The sequence below is a fragment of the Ceratotherium simum genome, chromosome 4 (genome assembly GCF_057802395.1).
Source record: "Ceratotherium simum simum isolate JZ-2026a chromosome 4, ASM5780239v1, whole genome shotgun sequence".
Classification (NCBI taxonomy): domain Eukaryota; kingdom Metazoa; phylum Chordata; class Mammalia; order Perissodactyla; family Rhinocerotidae; genus Ceratotherium; species Ceratotherium simum.
In genome coordinates this window covers 29,782,170-29,804,279 of record NC_141903.1, presented here as the reverse complement: position 1 = coordinate 29,804,279, position 22,110 = coordinate 29,782,170, and the positions used below count along the sequence as shown (strand labels likewise).

Here is a 22,110-nt window from a genome sequence, read left to right as displayed (position 1 = left end):
CCATATTTCAAAATTTCGCCTGGGCTTCACCTCTGTTGAGGAGCTTTCTCTTACCTCCCCATCCCAAAGACTGAGCGAATGACTTCCTTGTACTGTGCCCTTACTTCCTTATTGCCCTTTTTATATCTGTTTCTTATCATTAGTGTGGTACATGATTTGTCAGAATGTTGCTGGGCAATGAAGTCGTTAGTGTGGAAAATTGGGCATGAGAATGTTTCAAGGAGGCCTCATAATTCGTATTTTCATGGACCTCCTGCAACAGTGTGGTTAGGATATGATCATTAATGATATGAGAATAAGTGGGGCTTTCTTTATTTCCTGGGCTTTATAGTTTTGTAAGCTAACAGTTAATGAACGCTTGCCATATGCCAGGCATGATGTTAAATATTATACTTATATTTATTCTTTACTATGATCAAATGCAGTAGATAATCTTATTATTCCCATTTTACACATGTGGAAACTGAGGGCCTAGAGTCATAGAGCTAGTGATAGACCAGGTACTCCCAAAGCCTGAACTTTTAGCTCAAGAACACTCTGCTCTGGTTGTAAGCTGTCATTTGTCTCTGGGAGGCTTTAGTGTGTAGATGTATTTAATACATTTTCTCTTCTAATTCTATTGCAGGTACTCCTTCCAAGACGAGGAAGACATGTTCATGGTGGTAGACCTTCTGCTGGGTGGGGACCTGCGTTATCACCTGCAGCAGAACGTCCGCTTCCAGGAAGACACCGTGAAGCTCTTCATCTGTGAGCTGGCCATGGCCCTGGACTACCTGCAGAGCCAGCGCATCATTCACAGGTCAGTTAAGTTCAAGGGGACAGCCTTGGGCTGAATGCACAGGAGAGAATTCACAGTCAGCCTCATTCAACAAGTCCTTGTTGAACATGACATTTAATCCTCACTTAATTCTTACAACAGTTCCTTGAAGTAGGTTTATTGTCCCCATTTTGCAGATTAAAAAAACAACTGAGCACATTGAGCTTAATTTGCCCAAGGTCAACGTTAGCAAACAACAAGAGCAGAAGCACTGAATATTGGTGCTGTTTTATGACTAGCCTAGACAAAAAGGAGAAAAGGTGACATATAGTTACTTAATAAGTATTAAATGAATGAATTGAAATAGAACATGGAAGGAAAGAAATAGAATGAGAAGGAAGAAAATTCTTTGCAGAGAACATTTGAGTCCTAACATCTGCCTGTCATCCACTGTATACTGAGTCCCTAGAATGTGTGTGCTGCAAGTAGAAGTCAGCAAAAGCAGTGTATCTCCTTCACTTGGGCATTTTTGTTAAATAAAGACAAACAAATAACTCAAGTAGCTATAAACCCAAACAGATAATAGAGAGAAAAGGATAATACTTTACGTTTGTAAAGAAATTGGTAGTTTTAATGGCGATTCCCTATGTAATATCTCCCTTGATCTCTATAATAATTTGTGATAAGCGATCAGAGCGGGTATAGTTACACCAGTATTAAATATGAGAAAACTGTGATTTAGAGGCATTAAATTATCATCCAGGTTATTTATAAGAATTTTGAACCAAAACACCATCAAAGCAGCTACTGATTACTGACAGCTTACTATGTGCCAGGCCTGCTAAGTACTTTCATATGTTATCTTATTAAATTCTCAAAACTCAGGGAGGACCCCACATTTCATTATAGTATCCCCATTCTACAGATGAGGAAAGTGTGGCTCAAAGAGTTGCCAAGAACAAGCGGCTGACAAATGGCATTGCCAGGATTTAAACCTAGATCTCTCTGACCCTAAAGCCAGAGTTCTGTCTACTATACCAACTTGCATTAATTACGCGTGTGAAATATATGCATTAATTAATCACACATCATTAAATGAAAAATAAACACGTGACTCTGCCACTGTCATCTCTAATCTTTGAAGAGTTTTCTGAGTTTTTAAGTATAGTTATGTCTCATTTAGGTAAAAATTTGGCTAGATAAAATATTTGCCCACCATTAGTTGACATTTATCTGGATTAGTGCAGAGCCTGTGGATGAAGATGTAGCATCATAATTGGTAGATTCTCTGTGCAGGCACCGTGGACCAATCCTTTTTAAATTTTTTCTGGCCTTGGCCCTGTGCGCTTACATAATTATTATTTAATTTCCTGTCTTTGGAAGGGCCTATTTGTATTGGAAATGTGCTCTTTGGGCAACAGATAAATGGAAAGCAAACCAGTTAATCATGTGGGATCCCAGAAGTAAATTTACATACCTGGTGTTTTGTCAATAACTAGGAACCTGTTCGCAAGCCGTCTTCCTCCCACACTGGCTTACTGGTCCTCCTCAGTTCTTTCTGAGGAGAAACTTTTCATATTTGTAGTCCATGGCGTCCCTCTCAGAGCCTACATGCTCCCTCGTCTTCCCCAAAATTGCCAACCCACAGTCTGCATTGGCTGCTGACACTGTAGATCTCAGAAAGGAGACAGGTACTATGAGAAGCCAGCCTGGCCTAAGAGCGCCTTTTAACTCTCCTTTCTCTATTTTAATCTGGGTTCTGTGCCTTCTTTTTCTGGGCTTCATTTTCTCCTCCATCATCACAAGTCAAGATTCTCTGAGCATTTTTGCCATGTACTTAGAACTGTGTTCCAAAAGGAATTCAGGGGAAAAAAACAAAAACAGCAAAACAAACAGAAAACTTGGTACAACTTTACTCTCAAGGGACTAATACCAAATATCGTTGTTCTGTACTTCTCTCCCCCACTCTTCATTGCTCCCTCGTGGTTTTGCCACTCAAATAAGAAACCAAGGGCTAACTTTCTGCTCCTTGCCCTTTACACACTCACAAATATTATTTAGTACCTGTCCTCACAAGGGCCTCTTTGTACTGAAATGTGTCCTCACCATGGCAGGCAAACACAAGGACACTTTGAACACTGTGTTAAAATGAGATAACATCCTCTTGGGGTCAAAAAACAATTCAGGTGTGTTTCTGTTGCCCATATGCCCCATCCCACCTCCCCATGGGTTATAATTTATCGGCCATCATAGCATCTTGTACCTCTCCTGAGGATCTGGGACATTTTTGGTTTGTAATTACTTAATTAATGTCTGTCTGCTCTACTAAATTGTAAACTCCATGAGTTAGGGCCATGTGTGTTTTCTTTTTCATTGTGTAACCAATGTGAGGCAAAAACGTGAAGGAAAAAACACTGCCTGAACCACATGAATGACTGGTTGACTAGAAGCCTAGGTTTACAAATAACAAAGACAAAATTAAAATATAGGGCATTAAAGCCATAAATTTCAGACCTACCTTGGTCTTCACATTGGGTAATCACATAATTTATCGTCCAAACCAGGGTACTCCTGAGAATGAAAGGAGTTGCTATTAATAATTGTGCTGGGACAACAGGCAAAACTCATAAATGTTCTGGAAAAATCGGGACATATATCAACATCGTTAAGGCTTTTCAAGTCAGTAGTGACCAAATAGGCGTTTTAATTGTGCGAAAGCTCTAATAATCAGGACTTTCTGCCTTCAGAGTACCAGATACCAATTTGAAGTGATGTCAATTTGTAATGATGTCAGATGGCTTAAAAAACATGTACTTGGTAAAACAAGCAGTGTCCCTTTGCCTAAGGCATTTAAAGGATACTGATGGTGGCACTCTGAGGCTGGGCTTTCTGGGGCAGCGTTAAAAGCATGAAGAGCAACATAGAAGAGATGGAGGCTTCTGAGTGCTGTACTTCTCTTTCTAAAATTTCTTTCTTCAAAAGAATCAGCAAAGTTCATGCTGTATTTGAATCTAAGATAACAAAACAAAACATCTTTCAGCTACTTAGAAGATTGGATTGTAAGACACGTCCCAAGTTCCAAGATATTAAAGTGTGAATAAAAAAAAAAAGAATCAACAAAATCCAGTAGATTCCCCAGACAAGGAAAGACCATCTGCGTAAAACTGCAAGATTTAAAATGTGACGTCTGGGATCGGCCCCGTGGCCTAGTGGTGAAGTTCAGCACACTCTGCTTCAGTGGCCCGGGTTTGTGGGTTTGGATCCTGGTGCAGACCTACACCACTCGTCAGTGGCCATGCTGTGCCGACGACCCATGTACAAAATAGAGGAAGATTGGCGCAGATGTTAGCTCAGGGTAAACCTTCCTCAAGCAAAAAGAGGAAGACTGGGGGGGCCGGCCTGGTGGTGTAGTCGGGGAGTTTGGCACGCTCTGCCTTGGTGGCCCAGGGTTGATGGATTCAGCTCCTGGGCACAGACCTACATCATCATCAAGCTATGATGTGGCACCGACCCACATGCAAAATAGAGGAAGGTGGACACAGATGTTAGCTCAGGGTGAATCTTCTTCAGGAAAAAAAAAAAAATGTGACTTCCTCATTTCAGATTGAAAACAACATTTTGTCTCTGGACATGGTAGATTTTAAATTATTCGTAGCAGTCAGCAAATATGTGTGCTGGAGCAGGAGCGGCGGTAGGCTGCCATTTACTGAGGGCTTCCTGGGCACCAGGCATTCTGCTAAGCACTTGTGAATTATTTCACAACTCCAGGAGGTTGATGGTGTTATTGTTCCCATTTTACAGCCGATGAAACTCTGCTTCAGAAAGATTAAGTAACTTGCCCAAGGTCGCATGGCTAACGGGTAGGGGAGGCATCACTTGAAGGAAATGTAGAGCTCTTAGCCACTCTCCATGCTGCTGGTGTTCAGGAAGGTTGCAGCCCTGAGAAAGACATGGTACGAGATGAGGCCCGGCCACTTGCCTTCAGGTTCCCATAGTCTGGCCCCACAGGCGAAGACGATACATATGGAACAAAGAGATAAGAGCCTAAAACTGGAAGCTAAAATTGTGTGAGAAGGACTGAAGTACTTCAGAGAAGAACATGGTTTAGGATAACAAAACAAAGTTTCTTGAGAGCTCAGAGGGTTTAAAAAGGATTTTAATAACCAAAGCAGAAAGGAGACTCTCATCCATGTAAGGGGGGCTGTACTCTGAATGAAAGTATTCGTTTGTCTCCCTGCGGTAACACAGAATGGGCTCTGTTTTTAATTTTTTGTTCACATTGACTTTCCTGCCAGCAGTGTCAAGCTTAGTTATTTTTTTAAACACCCTACATCCTGTTTCTGCCATAAATTCCAAGTGAGACATAAATAAGGTTTTGCTTTATTTTGTTTGTGTTTTTTTTTAAATCCACAGACAAATTTTTTTTGTAGTTTCCTAAATATGTAGAATATTTAGGTAATTTTCCACTATATTAAAATCTTTCTTTTCTATAGTTGTTGCGAAAGACACAGATTGCACAATAACTATTAATTTTGAGTTGTACAATTAGACAATTTTCTTATTGGTAAAGAAGTCAAACATTTTTCTGTGAGTACAGCTTGCAAATCAGCTTCAGTTCCAAATTATAGCCAGTTTCTACATTCCCCTTTACTTACGTTAAATCAGTGAATGAAGATTTTAAAATATGGACACCGTGATTATTTGCTTTTATTTTAAAAAATACGGAAAATGAAACTCATTACAATCCTTCCTATGGGTATAGTACTATTTGATTTGTTGATTGCCACTGTTTCTCCAGTAAATAATGTGATGGAAAGTCATTATTACAGTCCAAAAGCAAATTTGTGTTCACTCCCTTGTCAGATGTTAAGGAAGACTCAATTACGAATTTAAGCTAATGAGATGAATTGTATGGGACAGTCAAATAGCAAGTCGTCTTGGATTAAAATACATTTGAGTGGATGTTTCATTGTTTTTCTCCCCAAGAATTACCCTACTCTAATGAAGTCATAACTCACTGCTTTCTAAATTCCTATAGGAATAAGATAGAAATCTAATTAGGCAATTTGTGTAAATAATTGCAGTACAACAGAGAAAGTTGCAAAAATTTCATTTCCAATTGACTATAGATACGTTGAAATAGGAATAAAAGAAAATTTTTGATTGTCAAAAAAAAGACAGGATGGTATTTTTGTTCATCACCTTTGTCTTCCTTTCTGTAATCATAGGAAACAATAACTGATGCCCAGGTTCATCTCAGAGCCTCCCTAAGATACACATAGGAATTAGTTTTCCACATCCCCTCTTGGCCTGAAGTGGCTACTTGTGAGAAGTTTCTATCATTCTGCTAGAAATCAGCATCTTGATAGTGAAGAAAAAAACAGGAATAATGCTTCTATCATAAATACTCATTCAAAAACTCTTTCTTGAGCACCTGTTTGCCAGACAATGTTCTCAGTGTTGACCTCCAACGGTGAAAGGACAGACCTTCCCTGTCATCCAGAGTTGATAGTATTACAGCATGAAAAGGAGTCAAGTAAACACTTCAACACTCATATAAGAAAGGTGTTTAAGTTCTGTGGCATGCACTATAAAGAACATAAGCAGTTAAGTGTGTATCCTGAGCTATGCACACACACACACACACACACACACACATATCACTCACACTCAGCTGCATCTTCACCATGGTCATGATCATACTTCTAATTGTAGCCCCCAGATCACAATATTCTTTACAAAACGCTGTCTCTCCCTCCTAAACTTAAGCCCTCATGAGCAGAGACTACACCTCTCTTGTATTCTGATCCCCAGCATATAGTCTAATCCAGAGTGTTGGATAAATAAATCAATGACTAGACAAATGAATGAGGACAGTGTATACATGTGACCCTTGGGTGAACGTAGAAGGTCAAGGTTGCTGTGGGTGATGTTGTCTTCAGGAACATTTTGATTTATTCCACGCATTCCTACTGTGTGTCCACGGCGTGTGGAGCCTGTGCTGCCTTTCCTCCATGCTGTATTAGCTTTTTATTCTGTGCAACAAATTTCCACAAACATTGTGACTTAACACACATTGATTTTCTCATAGTTTCTTTGGGTCAGGAGTCTGGGTACATCTTAGCTGGGTTCTCTGCAAGGCTGCAATCAAGGTGTCGGCCAGAACTGGGTTCTCTTCTGGAGGCTGGACCGGGCAAGGGTCCAATTCAGTCAGGATGTTGGCAGAACTCATTTCCTTGTGGATATTGGACTCTTGGTAGCTTGTTTCTTTAAATTCAGTGAGGACAGCAAGGCTCTAGAGTGAGTCAGCTAGCAAGACAGAGTATATGTCATTGAATAACATTATATAACATAACATAAAAGTGACATCCCATCACTTTTGCCATATATTGTTGGTTAGAAGCAAACCATACAATCAGCCCACACTCAGGGGCTGGGGATTATATAAGACATGAACACCAGGAGGTGGGGATTATGGGGGTCGCCATAAAGTCTGTCCACTATACTTCCTCTAAAGAAGTTGTGCTTCCCTAGACTGACACCAATTTCCTCTATATCCTTAAACATAGTCCCAAATTTCCCTGTAGTGAAGAGGTGAGGAGGTTTGACGAAATTATCAGGAATGGTTCTTTCATACCTAAGAGTCTAGGCTGATTTCCTCTCAGCCCTGGTAGGATACTCTTCAAAGTTTGATCTCATTGTTTCTCTGCTCTCTACCACACACCTATTTCTCCCCTAGAAGACTGCATGTCTAAAAAGCACATGACAGTGAGGTGTGATAAACAGCTATTAGCACATTTACTAATCAGGGTCTTATTTGCAATTCAGTTGGGAACCGAAATTATGTGTTTTAACCCAGGTCTTTAGTTTGTTATAGGCAGAGGCATTCTTGGCTCAGATTTCACCTTTTGTCTGACTCACAGACACTGTAGTGTTTTGGAAGTCACATTTTATTTTCCTGAGATGATAAATCATAGGAAAAAATAAGGTCTTTCTGCAGCTAATCATTTTAGTCAATGATCATTGAGTGACACATGAGCTCCTGATGAATGAACTTGCTCACACAGTGACACTCAGCTTTCTGAAGCCTGGGGGAATGAGTCATCTAGAGAGATGTTTTTCTAATTCCTGATGGTGTTTACTCCTATCTGCTCACCAACATTTTTTAACTATTTAATTTATATAACAAAGTACATATATCATTTTCTTAATGACTTAAGAAGAGCTGTCATTTATTGTGCATATACCAATAACTAGAGACTGTGCTAATAAGCATTTTGTACATACTACCTAATTTGATAGTTAACAATATTATGACAGGGTTACTTAACTTGCCCAGTATCCTACAGTTAGTATACTAAGGCCAGATTCGAAAGTAGGATTATCTGATTCATAGATCCTGCTCTTAATATAGGCTCCCTTAGATTCACTCTTATAAACATAACAGACATCCTCAAGATCAGGTGAGCTATTTAGTGCTGTTTACCCAATAGCAACAAACATTAATTCAGATACATATTTTTAGTTGATATGTGTTGTGGGGTAAATTGTGTCTCCCCCAAAATGATATGTTGAAGTCCTAACCCCTAGTATCTCAGAATGTGACCATATTAGGAAATAGGGTCTTTACAGAGGTAATCAAGGAAAAATGAGTTCGTTAGGGTGAGTGCTAATCTGATGTAACTGGTGTCCTTATCAAAAGAGGGAATTTGGACACAGAGATAGACATACAGAGAGGGAAGATGATGTGAAGAGACACAGGGAGAAGTCCACATGAGAGAGGACTGAGTGATGTGTCTGTAAGCCAAGGAAGGCCAGAGATTGCCAGCAAACCAAAAAAAGCTAGGAAGAAGCAAGGAAGGATCGTCATCTACAGGTTTCGGAGGGAGCAGGACCCTACTGACACCTTGATTTTGGACTTCTAGCCTCCAGAACTGTGAGGCAATATACTGTTTTTTGTAAAGCCTGTGGTACTTTGTTACAGCAGCCCTAGCAAAATAATACAGCATGTTTTTATAGTTTTCTGAGCTGCTGAGATTTCAATCTCCACTTTGCTAGCACGTGCTACTCAGAACAGCTTGTCTTCACTCCTGATATGCTGCTTCAAATATACTGCGGGATGGGAGACCAGATATCAAAACTTGTTAGAATTGTTTGTAAAATTGTGGTAACCCAAGAGAATATTCAATAAGTCAAATCCATTAGCTTTAGTATATGGTAACCTATTTTATGATGCCCAGAAACTATCTTTGCTTACTTGTGTATTTCAGACTTGGTGACATATTTTAGATATCTGTGGCTTTTTTATAATGTTTCACTGGTCCAAGGTGTTTTGTTTTGCTTTTAAATATCTCCAAGGGAAGCTAAATCTTTTCCAGTTTACCAAAGCAGCAGGTCTAGTATGACAAAAATTGAAAGTCTAAAAATAATTATAGATTATCTGATTACTTATATTGTGCATGTTCCACTTGATGCTGGCTTTCTTCCTTTCAGTGTGTTGATAATACTTTCTGTTTATTGCAGTGGGATAACAGATTTTGGTTTCAGGCTACCATTTTCAGTGGAGTGGTTAAGAAAATGCCCTTCCTTTTGTTTTGATAAATCTTCTCTTCAGTAGATCACAAGTCCTTGCAAATATTCTCTTTTTTTGACTCCCGTAGCAGAAAGCCACTTGAGTCTCAAAAACAAAACGGCAGTGCAGTAATGAGGGTATTAGGTTGATATGTTCTATTCAGCACCTGCTCCCAAGCTACCGAATAATGAATGAGCATGAATTACACATTGTGAAAACAGGAGAATCTGCCTTCTTTGTATTATGCGTCAGGCAGTTTCGAAGGGAGCTCTGAAACTGCTTCTCACACAAGGCCACCCATTTGTGAAAACCCATGTGAAAAAGGCAAAGAACTGTGTGTTTACAGGTTAACATTTAACTAGCCTGTGCTGAGCTTTTAATAATTTCTATAAGGTTAAGAGTTTCGTTAATATACAACCTGTAACTTGGTCCAAATTAAATTTTGCTTTGCCTAACATACAGTTTAGTACAAAGCTTAAACTTCATTCTTTCAGGGTTAGTCATTTAACACACAGTATTTATCACTTATTTATGTGCCAGGCACACAGCTCTTGAGTAGAGCTTTGAAGAAGAAAAACATGCTTTCTGTCCTCTTAGAGCTTACGGTCTAGTTGAGGAGGTAGGCAATGAACAAGGAACCAAATACGTACATAACCACGTTAGTTACAGATTGCTTAGTGCTTATGGAAAATAACCAAGGATCTAAGAAAGAGAGTAGAGGTTTAGGGTAAAGGCTACTTGAGCATGGTGCTCAAAAAAGGCCTAGCCAGTGGCTGGCACTTGAGCCCAGACTGGCAGGACAAGCAGCTCTAAGGTAGAAGTTTGTTATGTCCTGGAGCAGAACAGAGGCCTTTGTGGTTGAAACATGTGGGAAAGGGGGAGAGGGTTCCAGAAGCCATAAAAGAGATGAGCTGAAGCCAGATCATCTTACCATGTTCAAGCAAACACTCCAGCTCAACCTTATTTCTTATTTGTGCTGTAGTAAAAATACAGAGCCAGTCAGGAAGGGGTATATGAGTTTGGTATCTGTTTGGAGATAAGGATACAGCATTCACAGTGGGTGGTAAGAAAATAAAGATGGAAATGGTGGAAAATGGGATGCATTAGCTCTTCTAGATGTTAGAACAAGAAAGAGCCTTATGACTGGCCTCATGGTTCTGCTTCTCTAAGGCTTCAAGTCAGACAGGTCTTCTGTTCAGTCTTCACCCACTGGTACTGCCTTACTGGTAATTTATGGATGGCCTCCATTCTTACTGGTCAGTGCCTTGTTCCAATTAGTCAGTGTTTATGCCTTTGCAAGTATTTTGAATATCACTCCTAGTGTCAGGTAAACATGAATTGGAGTCCTGACTCTTCTCATATGCCTCAGTGGTCCCATCTATGAAATAGGGATAATAATTGTACCTAACTCATAAAGCTGTTTGAGGATAATATAGAAGAAAGCATTTAAAGGGATTATCCTGTTTTCTCACATTAAGTGAAATCTATTATTATTATTACATCACAATGGTTCAATGATAGTTGAAAACAACTATTCATTATTTAACATCCTCAGTTTATCATCAGTTTCTCACCGTCTAGTTCTTCCTGCACTGGACACTTCCTAATTATTCGTTCAATGTTTTCTGAAAGTTAGTTGAACAATTACTATGTGCCAGATACTATACTAAGAGTTTTACATGTGTCATTTCACTAAATCTTCACAACAACTCTGTAAAGTAGAAACTATTATTGTCCTCAATTTACAGATTCAGGGGGCCGAATCTCAGAACTATATTACCAAACATGTGTTTGGTCTCAACAGAAAACCTAACTCACATGAGCTTAAACAGTAAAAGGGATTTATTATCTTATGATACTGGAAAATCCAGATGTATGCCAGAATTGCAGGTTATCTTGATTCAGCAGCATCGCCACCTACCTGGTTTCCTTCATTCTCTTCTTTGCTTTCCATGTGGTCACTTCATCCTCAGCTAATTCTTCCAAGTGGCTGCAAGAAAGCTGCCTGCTGCCCAGGACTGTGTGCTAACTCCTTTAATCCAAGGAACCACACTCCTTCTGGAAGCTTTCCCCAGGGCAGCAAAGAAGCTTTTTCCTCAGAAGGCCACAGCCTAACTCCTCTTCCTACTTAACGGCTTAAATTGGGTCAGCAGCCCAACCCTGAACCAATAACAGGGACTGTGGGATGAAACAATTCTGCTAGCTTAGGCCTGAGAGTCACAGAACCCTCCCCTGAAGTCAGGGCTGGCGTAGGTTTCCCCAGAGCACATGGACTGCAGTGTGTGTGTGTGTGGCAGAGAGGTTAGATACCCAAACGAAATGATTATTAAGAGAATGAAGAATGCATGATCGGAAGGCAATCACAATCTGCATTATACAAGGTTATAACTTGCCCAAGGTCACAGAATTAATAAGTTCTGAGCTGAGATTTGAGCCTGGATCACCTGACTCCAAAGCCCACAATCTTAACATCTAGGATCTACAGCGTCCTAAATGAACCTAGTAATCCCTGGGGTTGGGTAGGACCACTTGTGGTTGAGACTGTTACCAACCTTATTCTCTGTATTAATAGACTCATACAACCTAAAATTCATATATATATATGTGCACATACATACATTTTATATATATATATATATATATAAATGCATACACACGCACACACACACTCACTACATAGTATACTGTGGTAAAGCATATACAAGTCTCATGTTTAGTCCATATACTGGTATGGACATACTAGTTGTAAAAATACTGAAATATTTGTATTTTCTTGTATTAGTTGATAAAGAGCTGCTGCCTGAGCTCTCCTGCTACCCCAATCCCTTTCCTGACCCCCCACCCCCACCCCCAAGTCTATTACTCTCCCACCCACCCCCTACCTCCCTTGATCTAGCAGCTAAAGTGTGACTCCTGGCCCAGCAAGGGTCCCTCAGGGTACTGCTTCTGAGCTTCCACTAGCATCCCTTCTAATTAGCTGATGATGTGCTGTTCTGGTTGTTAACTATTTTGAATATCGCCTCTATCTCTAAGTACATATACTTATATGGAATACTGTATATGCCCACAGTACTTAAATAAGATATAGTCTCCTATACCATATGTATAGTTTACTCTTTCTACTGAGAGCTATCACTTACTGAGTGGTTAGTGTACACCAGGTATTACCATATTTACAAGTATTTAATCCTCACAGCAACCCTATGAGGTAAGCACCAATATAATCATCCCCATCAACAAATGAGGAAAATGAGGCACAGGGAGATTTAGTAACCTGCTAGGGTCAAACATGACCTGGAATTCAATCCCAGGTGATCTGGTGCCAGCGTCTCTGCTCTTTACTAAGCTTCCATACTACCTAGCTATAGGAGATGCTGAAATACGCCTTGCCTTCTTCCTTGGTAACAGAAACCCAATTTGGCAGCAACGTGCCCAGTCCTAGATTGGGAGATGATTGGCCTAAGTCAATCATAAAAATCCTGTTCCCCCCATCACAGCCTCTTTTAATGCAGGATATTAGCCAGTATGGCCAATGAGATGGAAGGGGTATTCTACTGTAAGGGCCTTCAGAAAAATTTTTGCTTCCCTGATAAAAGATTATAAACTCAGTTGGTGCTGCCCTCCTCAGCTTCTTCCTGCTCTAAAAGCATATGTGATGTCTGGAGCTGGAGCAATCATTCTGAGACCGCGAGACAACAATCCAAATTGCTAAGTTGGTGGAGTGGAAAGATAGAATGTGGCTGGGTCTTTGATGGTAGTGTGGAACCACTGCTTGAGCCCTGGACTACCTGATTCTCCCATAAACTGTTTATGAAAAAAGCACTCAACTTGTTGGTGGCCACCTGCCAAAGACCATCAGGAACACCTCTGTACTCCAATAAAGTTGGTATTTGTTCCAAAACAAAGACTGCAAACATGGGGACCTATGGGGCATCTCAGAAAGAAGGTGTTATGAAGGGCTTGAATAGAATTCGGGCTGTGTTAGGTGATTTGGGGAAGATTCAAGACAGCATAATTTTCCTCAGATTTGGATGCAATCAGAAAGAGGGGCAATTCTATGACTGAGCATCTTTTTCTTTTTCTTGAGATGAAAAAGATTTACTTATTTATTTTAATTGTGGTATAATTGACATAATGTTAGTTTCAGGTGTACAACTTAATGATTTGATATTTGTATCCATTGCAAAATGATCACGACAATAAGTCCAGTTTACATGCGTCACCACGCATAGTTACAAAAATTTTTTTTCTTGCGATGAAAACTTTTAAGATCTATTCTCTTAGCAACTTTCAAATATGCAATACGGCTTTGTTAACTCTCTGTGACGGGGCATCTTTTTTGATTTAGGAGGTGGGAGGAATGGACTGGGCCGAGGCTGTCACTGGTAAAGACACAGCAGTCACTCCTGTTAGCTAGGTCAGGGGATGTATGGTCAGTTTTGTGGTTTGGGCAGCGCTCTTGCTTTTGTGCTCAGACATGATTACGTGATATTGTGGTTGTGTTTTCCTCTTCATCATGGTCGCAAGAGGGACCTTGTCTGATGCTGGTGTTCAACAAAGCCTAGCTCTTGGCAACAGAGCAGCTCCCAGCTGATAGCTGTCAGAGGCTGCTGTGTGCATTCTCACACTCCTTGCTTAAGCCAATGGCAGTCAGGGTTTCCGTCACTTGTAGCAAGACCCGTTCCTAACCAATACACTAATTAACATCAACCCTAACTAACCATCCCCATGCTACACTTTTGCTCACTTAAGCATCTTATACTAGCACATTCCTCCTCAAGCCCTCTTTGGCAGCAGCATCTTCCAAGACAACTTAATTGCTGGCTTTAATTTCTTTGTACTGCCCTGTGCCCAGCTTCTGTTTTTTTCCTACAGGGTGTTGTCTCTGACATAAGGTCTCCCCTGTCTGGGCTCTTCCTCAGTTTACTTTTAGACTTTGTGGCCACATACTTATCCACCTGCAGTCCTATCACCTTGTTTCCCCAGCTTTACAGCCAGGGTTTGGATTTACACAGGCTACGCTCAAATCCCAGGGCCGGCATTCAGGAGCTCCGTGACTTAGAAAGTTGCTCAATCTCTCTAGAGCTCAGACTCATTATCTGTAAAATCGGGATAGCACTCGTACTTACCTCCAGGGTTGTGCCTGTGTGTGTGTGTGTGTGTGTGTGTGTGTGTGTGTGTGTGTGTGTGTGTGTTGGTGGTTGTGGTGGGGGGATTACATGAAATAATATATATAAAACATTTAGCATGGTGTCTGGCACATGATACATAATCAATGCTGGTACTTTATTACAAGTTTGCACTCCTTATAAAATAGTAAAGCAAAACATCCTAGGGTGTGTGCTAGTTGGTTTTCTTCCATGACTTATAAAATTTTTTTTGGCCAGGCACAGTGCCTGCTATACAAGTCGTCCCTTCTGTGGCGCTTGCAAAACCTTGTGGGTTCACAGTTGGCTCTGGAAAGATTCAGATGTTCTTTCAGCTGCTTTTTTTTTTTTAATTCTCTTGGTACCTAAGAGAGTTAGTTTGTTTCATTTTCAAGCGGCAAGTTTATTTTTCCTACTGCTAGAGAGGATACTTTCAGTTCTGGAGCTGAGAGGGAGCAAATGACTTTTCACCTCTAACTGAATACTCCTCTCCTTTATGTAACTGAAAAACAAAAAAAGAATCCTCTCATGACAGTCTAACTGTTACCATCAACAGAAGACCACAATTGCTCTTGTTCCTTTTTGCTTCCTCTTACTTGGTAGACTCTTTCTCTTCATCTAACTAGTTCATTTCTTTACTTGAAATCTTCTCTGGTCAAGTGAAGGACCCAGTAGACTTGAGTTCACGCTGATCTCTGTGGCTGAGTGATTTGGTTCAGGTCCCTAACACTCTGTGTCCTTGCTTCCTTGGTTGAAGGATACATAAATGTGACCCAGGTTTCTATCTGTGTGAATCTAAATTAAAGGAAATAATGGTAATGAATGAGCATTGACTGAGGCAGGAAGCCTTGTCACGTAAACATTCTGCCTCCAAAGATTGCAAGATGGTTAAAAATCTCCAGTCACTGGGATCGTGGTATACAGACCTACTGCTCAAACCAGACTGTCTGTACTATTGGGGATCTGCAACATCGGGATAAGTGTGATTCACCTTCTTAGAACAACAGTGAGAAAAGTGGAACTTTACTTTCATATTAAAAGAGACATGGAGATATTATATGGTAGGGTGCAAAATCTACATGATTTTCAAATATGCAATCAAAACTATGAAAAAAAATTAAACTTGCTGCAGGCCGATTTGAACCATACTCCAGACCTCTTGGTATGTGAGGACAATCTTCTCTCTCATTAGAGGAAGTATGATATAAACATTTGAGATATGAACTAAGATTGCACCTTGCAATCTTTGGTGGTAATCCCGGCTCTGTCAGTTATTTGTCATGTAATCTTGGACAAGTAATTTGAACTCGCTGAGCTACCCCTACTTCATCTGCAAAAATGAGTGTAATATCTAAGTTATGGAGCTGCTGTCAGGAATAAAAGATATGTTGTCTATCAAGTGCCTGCCACGTGCCTGCCCAGCATGGACGATAAATGGTGGCTATAACCGTTCTTGTTACTCACGGGAAGTACAGCAGTTGGAAAAGATTGTTAACAACTGTCCTTAAACCCCTTTTCCTGTGTCCATGGCAGGAATTACTCTTTCCCCTTGAACGTGAAGGGCCTCCTTATCAATACAAGTAGACACTATCAATTAAAGAGTTGACCCCGTGCTTGGGAACCTTGCTGCCCTCCTACTTAAAATAACCAAATGGGAAGAGCTTGAAATTTAAATTCCATCTCTGCCATTTATGAGCTGCATGATTGTGGGCAAGTCAATGCCCCTAAGTCTCCATTCTTTATTGGTAAAATGTGGATGCTACTGCTTTCCTTTGATATCTAAGTGATAAATCAATGAAGAGAACTGGCTTTTAGGGAGCCTCCTTGAGAAGGCTTCAGTGAATTACAGGGGGTCAAGGTTCAAAGGTGTTTGAAAGGTCGGTTGATCAAGTGGGTCTCTGCTGTACTTCTCTCTTGCGTGCATTGCTGCCAAATGCTTACCCAGCCTCTGTGACAATATCCATGTCACGTTTTAAGATTTTGAGATAGTTCATGACAACTTTGGAAGTCTATGTCTATTAAGAAGTTCTTTCTCAGATATTGACTTAAACGTTTCTTTGTAACTCTGTCAACTGGTCTCTACTGAAGAATTATAATCTTCATTCACCAGATGGGCCTTTCACACCTGGTACTTAATGCCCTTCCCCACACTACCAAGGAAACATACCTTTATTGGAGGAATATCTTGATAAGTTGCTTAGGTTGTGAGGACTGGAGAAGAGTGGGATCCTGAGATGGGGGTCTAATAATTTAGCCTTTGTTTTGCTGAGTGGCCATATGAGCTAAATTATGGACAATTGAGGAGAAATTCAGAGGCCATGGGAGAAGACAGCTGAGAGACAGAAGGCATGGTGAGTGTGCTGGTATCTTGAATGACACTTTGGGAAAAGAAAAAAATTCATAAAGTGGTACTGTATCATGTTTTCATGGATGGTAAAATCACCCCTCATCACCTTCTTTATTAATATATCATGGAATTGGATCTGTATATTGGGATGACAAATGAAAAGCAATGCTATCCATGAAAAGCCAGTTACACTGAAAATGAAAATGCAATTATATATATATCTCTCTCTCTCACTGGCAATATTCACTGCAGTGCCTGGAAGCCCTCAGTCCCTTTACTTGATTTCCTCGTAATGGCTTCTGTAACTCATGATCCCTTGAATAAATAGTGGGAAATACTGCAGTTGAGCAAAAAAAAAGCAGCAGCCAGAAACCTGCTAAGAGAATAGCTCTTAAAAGTTCTCATCACAAGAAAACAAAATTGTAACTACATATGGTGATGGATGTTAACTAGACTTATTGTGGTGATCATTTTAAATATACAAATATCAAATCATTATGTTGTACACCTGAAACTAATATAACTTTATATGTCAATTATATTTCAATTAAAACTATATAATTTAATTTTTTGAAAAAGCAGCAGCCAGTTGGTAAGAAAGAGATAGAGGGTGATATTTGGTCCATAATAATCTAATCCTGGTAGCTCTTCTCTTCTGCCTCCTGTCACAAACTATGTGTTTTTGCTTACAATTTCTCCTCACACCCTCCCACCCTTACCCCACACTTTTCTTAACATAGGTCTGTTTGTGTGACAAATGGCCTTTGTTTGACATCTTAAATAAAATGTTATAAAATCGTATGTATAATATTTTTTCCCCTCTGAAGACCTTGGAGAGGACCCAGTGTAAGAGAACATCATGTAACAAAGAATTAAACCCAAACTGTGGACCTGTCAGAAAGCCATGGAACACCAAAAGAGTTGATTTTGGTTTGGATACGCTGATTTTCTTTTTCCCAGTTCTCATAATACCCCATATCAGCTTGCGTGGTGAGCAGCTTGATTCCAGGGTAGGTGCAGTGAAGGGATGTAATTAGCCTATTAAGTTCTGCTAATGTCTTGTAAAGTCGCTGGAGTGAGAACAGCAGATATATCAGTTCCGCCTTGGACCCTGCCACAGGGAGCATTGTATTTCCATGCTGCTATTTATAGTTCCCACAGTAGCAATCAGCTGATTCAGCAGGACATGGCCTTTTCTGTTTCATCAAATCAAGATTCAATGAAGAATTTCCACAGAATGTGTGTGTTCCTAGAATTATACTTTATCACTCCCAAAATTCTATAGCCCTCTTCTGAAATCATAGGCTCACATTGTGCAGAAATCACTTCTTTATACTCTTACTCTATATACACTCATATACTTACTAAAAATGATCGATTTTTCAGTTGGCCAACAGTAAATACAGTGCATCTGGCAGAGGTAGAGGGGTTTTTGTTGTTGTTTGTTCTTTTGTTTGGTTTTTGTTTTTTCTCTTCTTAGGGGAAAAAGAAATACATAGCTTAGTATTCCAGAAGTTTGAGAAGCCAACAAATGCGATTCACTCATTTTTATGACAAATATTTACTTAAGTTCTTACTTTGTTCTGGGCAATTTTATGAGCCTGGGAGCTACAGCGCTGAATAATACAGAAAAGATGTCCTTTCTCCTAGAACTTGCATTCCAGTGGGGGGAGAAAAATAATAAACAAATAAATGAGAAAATAGGTAGTGATAAGTGCTGTGATGAAAATAAGATGGAGGTGAAGAGACAAGGGTGGAGTGAGATGCTACTCTAAATTGGGTGGTCAGGAAAGAACTTGGAGGAGATGATATTTTAGCTGAGATCTGAATGACAAGAAGCAGCGAGCCATGTGAAGGCTAGGGGAACAGGATTGTAGGCAGAGAGGACAGTCTGTATAAAGGAGATCAAGAAGACTACTGTGGCTGGAGATGGCGTATGACGGGGAGAGGATGGTATGAGATGTAGCTCAGGGCTGTGCAGGACTAGAGCACATACAGGGTCTATAAGACCAGGGGCAAATGGTTTAGATTTTATTCTATGTGCGTTGGAAGCCAATGGAGGACATTAGGGAGGGAAGATGTGTGTAATGAAAAACACCACTCTGGGTGCTATGTGGATAACGGATTGTCAGGTGACAAGAGGAGAAGCAGGAAGAACAAGGCACTATTGCAATGCTTCTACTGAGAGATGATGGTGGTAGCAGCGGAGATGGTAATTATAGTATTTATTTATTTATGTTTATTTTTAGTAAAATATACATAAAATAAAATTTACCATTTTAACCATTTTTAAGTGACTCAGTGTTTAAATACATTCACACTGTTGTGCAACCATCACCACTATCTGTGTCCAGAACTTTCTCATCATCCCAAACTGAAACTCTGTACCCATGAAACAATAAATCACCTTTCTCTCTTCCCCCCAGCCCTTGGTAACCACTATTTTATTTTATGTCTCTGCCAATTTGACTAAGTATGTCATACAAGTGGAATCGTACAATAATTGCCTTTTTGTGTCTGGCTTATTTCACTTAGCATAATGTCTTCAAGGTTCACCCATGTTGTAGTATGTATCAGGATTTCATTCCTTTTTAAAGCTGAATAATATTCCATTGGATGTATGTAACACATTTTATTTATCTGTTTCCCTGTTGATGGACACTTGGGTTGCTTCCACTTCTTGGCTATTGTGAATAATGCTGCTACAAACATGGGTGTACAAATATCAGTTCAAGTACCTGCTTTCAATTACTTTGGGCATATGCCCAGAAGTAGAATTGCTAGATCATGTCTTAATTCTATGTTTACTTTTTTGAGGGACTGCCATACTGTTTTCAATAATTGTATTTTAAAGGTAGAATTATCAGGGATTACTGAGGGACTGGCATTATGAGTTTAGAGGAAGAAAAGAATTAAGAATGATCTCAGGACGTTTTATGTAAATGTAAAATCTCCCATTTTACAATGGAAAAATTATGGGGTCATATTCTGAGGTAAGGAATTTGCGGATAAGAGGGTTTTGGTGTTTGTGTGGGCTGTGGATGTATATCAAAGGTTCTCTTTAGGATATATTATATTTATCATGGCTGTTAGACATACAGATGGAAACATCAAGCAGGAAGTTTTATATATTAATCTAGAATTCCAGGGTCAGGGTTAGAGATAAACGTTTGATATATATATGTAAAATAATATTTAAAATCACAGCACTAAGTGAAACCACTTAAGTGGAGTGTAGTTGTATATAAGATTGAGCCCTGGAGAATCTCAACATTTAGGTTGAGACATGAGCAACATGAGCAAGAAGACATGAGCAAACGAGACTGAGGAGGGATCTCTGCGGTATGAGGAGAACCAGGAGAATGTGGCTCTTTGTAAGCCACAAGAACAATGTATGTCAGGAGGGAAGGTGTGATGAATCCACTGAGAAGCTAAGCATGATAAATAAAAGCGTGATAATTGGATTTGGCAAGCTGGAGGTCATCAATGTATTTGACAAGAGCAAGTTCAGGGAGTGGAGAAGTTGTAAACCGGGTTAGAATGGGTTGAGAAGAGAATGGCAATTGCTGTTTCTAATTCCTTACCTATTAACGAGTTAATCCAGAGGTGTTATTGTAAAAGATAACTGTAAAATGGGACAGTAAGTGGAGGTGGCTATGGGTTAAGGAAGGTATTTCCAAGAGACTCAGTCATAACAAGAACGGGAGAAGGAGATGGTGTAGGAGAAGGAAGGGATACTTATCTGAGGGAAATCCGTAAGAAGGTGAGAGGGGATGAGATCCAGAGCCCCTAGAAGAGTTGTCCTACTATAGGCCCTAGTATAGGACTCTTCATCCAGCATAACTGGAGGGAAGGCAATGAGTATGGATACAGAAATCAGGAGGTTGGTAACCTGGTGTAGATGAGTTCCCAGAAGATAGTTCTCTTACCTTGTGATCAGTCATCAACTGATCAACTGAGAGAAAGTGGGAGGGAGAGTGTAAGAGATGTGAGGAGCGATGCAAAAGTGTGCAGTGGTCATCTTGGAGAAGGTCAGTATTGCAGTACTGCCTGGCATGTTGATGCTTATTTGAGATAGGTAGCCATGAATTTAAATGAGAATAGTTGATACTACTATGTCTTTTCTTCCAGCAAAGTTCAGGTGCTTGGCTGCAGGCAGGAAGAATTTGGGGAATTGGGTTTAACCAATGTTGGGGTTTTATTGAGTACAACTGAAGCGGGTGAAAGAACTAAGAATTTTACAAGGAATGTTAAAATGGACGATGGAAGGGAATTGAGGCTATGAGGGTTCTGATGTATAAAGAAAAAGTGACAGGGTCAGTAATTGGTGGTCTCAATGTGTTAGAGATGCTAGTTTGGAGTTGGATTGGATGGAAAGTCAAGCTGGGCAAGGGGTGGGCTGTAGTAACGACAAAGGAAGGATTAAGGAAATGGAAGTATGGAAAACAATTGAGGTGGGATAGATGAAAAGATTATTGGAGGTAAGTCAGGGACGTGAGAGGCCAGGGTGTCCATGGAGCATCCACATAGATGTTGAAATCACCAAGAATGATGATAACAAGTGAGAGGGAACGCATTAGCTAATAATAGGTAGGTTGTAAGAGACTTCCAAATATATTTTAACCAAAGAATTTGTTGAGAGTGGTAAGTGTACTTTTCCATCACCTTTACATTTGTAGATAAACTTTTAAGAGGTTCATACTTTAAAATGAGATTGATATATTTGGATCTGGACAATGCCTGGATGGTATTTCTGAACATGACTGTACATCAGAAGGTCCTAGAGGATTCTTTTGTTTCGGGACAGATGCCAGGGCCTATCCACAGAGAGTCTGATGCCATCGGACTGAGCTAAGTCAGAGAATCCATGTTGTTCAAAGCTCCTCAGGTGGTTCTGAACATCCAGGTTTCGTAACCACCAAGTTAAAGATAGATGTGGTAGATGTCCTTAAATGAAAGAAACATTTTAGAATAAGTTATTTCATATTTAGAATTATTTGAGAAGACTGAAAAGATAAAGAAGTGGTCCTGAATTTCAGAACTAGAAACTTAACTTGTTCTAGCAGGAATGTTAATATAGCACACTGGATTTATTTTCATTTTCTTTCTCCTGGTACGTGAATAAACAATGTTACCAGACTGCAGTTTACCCTGTAGTCACTTAAAAGTTATCTCATCACTTTTTGAAGAAACTATGTACTTAGAATCTATGCTTAAATACTTTATTTTTATGTTAAAAGTCCCCTTTTTTTTTTATGCTTGTCTTAGATTTTCCTCATATTCTCTC

At 39.9% G+C, this 22,110-nt stretch overlaps 1 protein-coding gene across 5 annotated transcripts in view; it reads left to right on the top strand.

Annotated features, from left to right (window-relative positions):
- The window catches only part of STK32A (serine/threonine kinase 32A), a 115,401-nt gene that overhangs the window by 56,777 nt on the left and 36,514 nt on the right, over positions 1–22,110 (top strand). For all 5 annotated transcript variants that reach the window (XM_087429597.1, XM_087429598.1, XM_087429599.1 and 2 more), the window contains one exon: positions 626–799. In XM_087429597.1, coding sequence (XP_087285723.1) covers positions 626–799 — 174 coding nt within the window. The remainder of the gene's footprint in view (positions 1–625; positions 800–22,110) is intronic.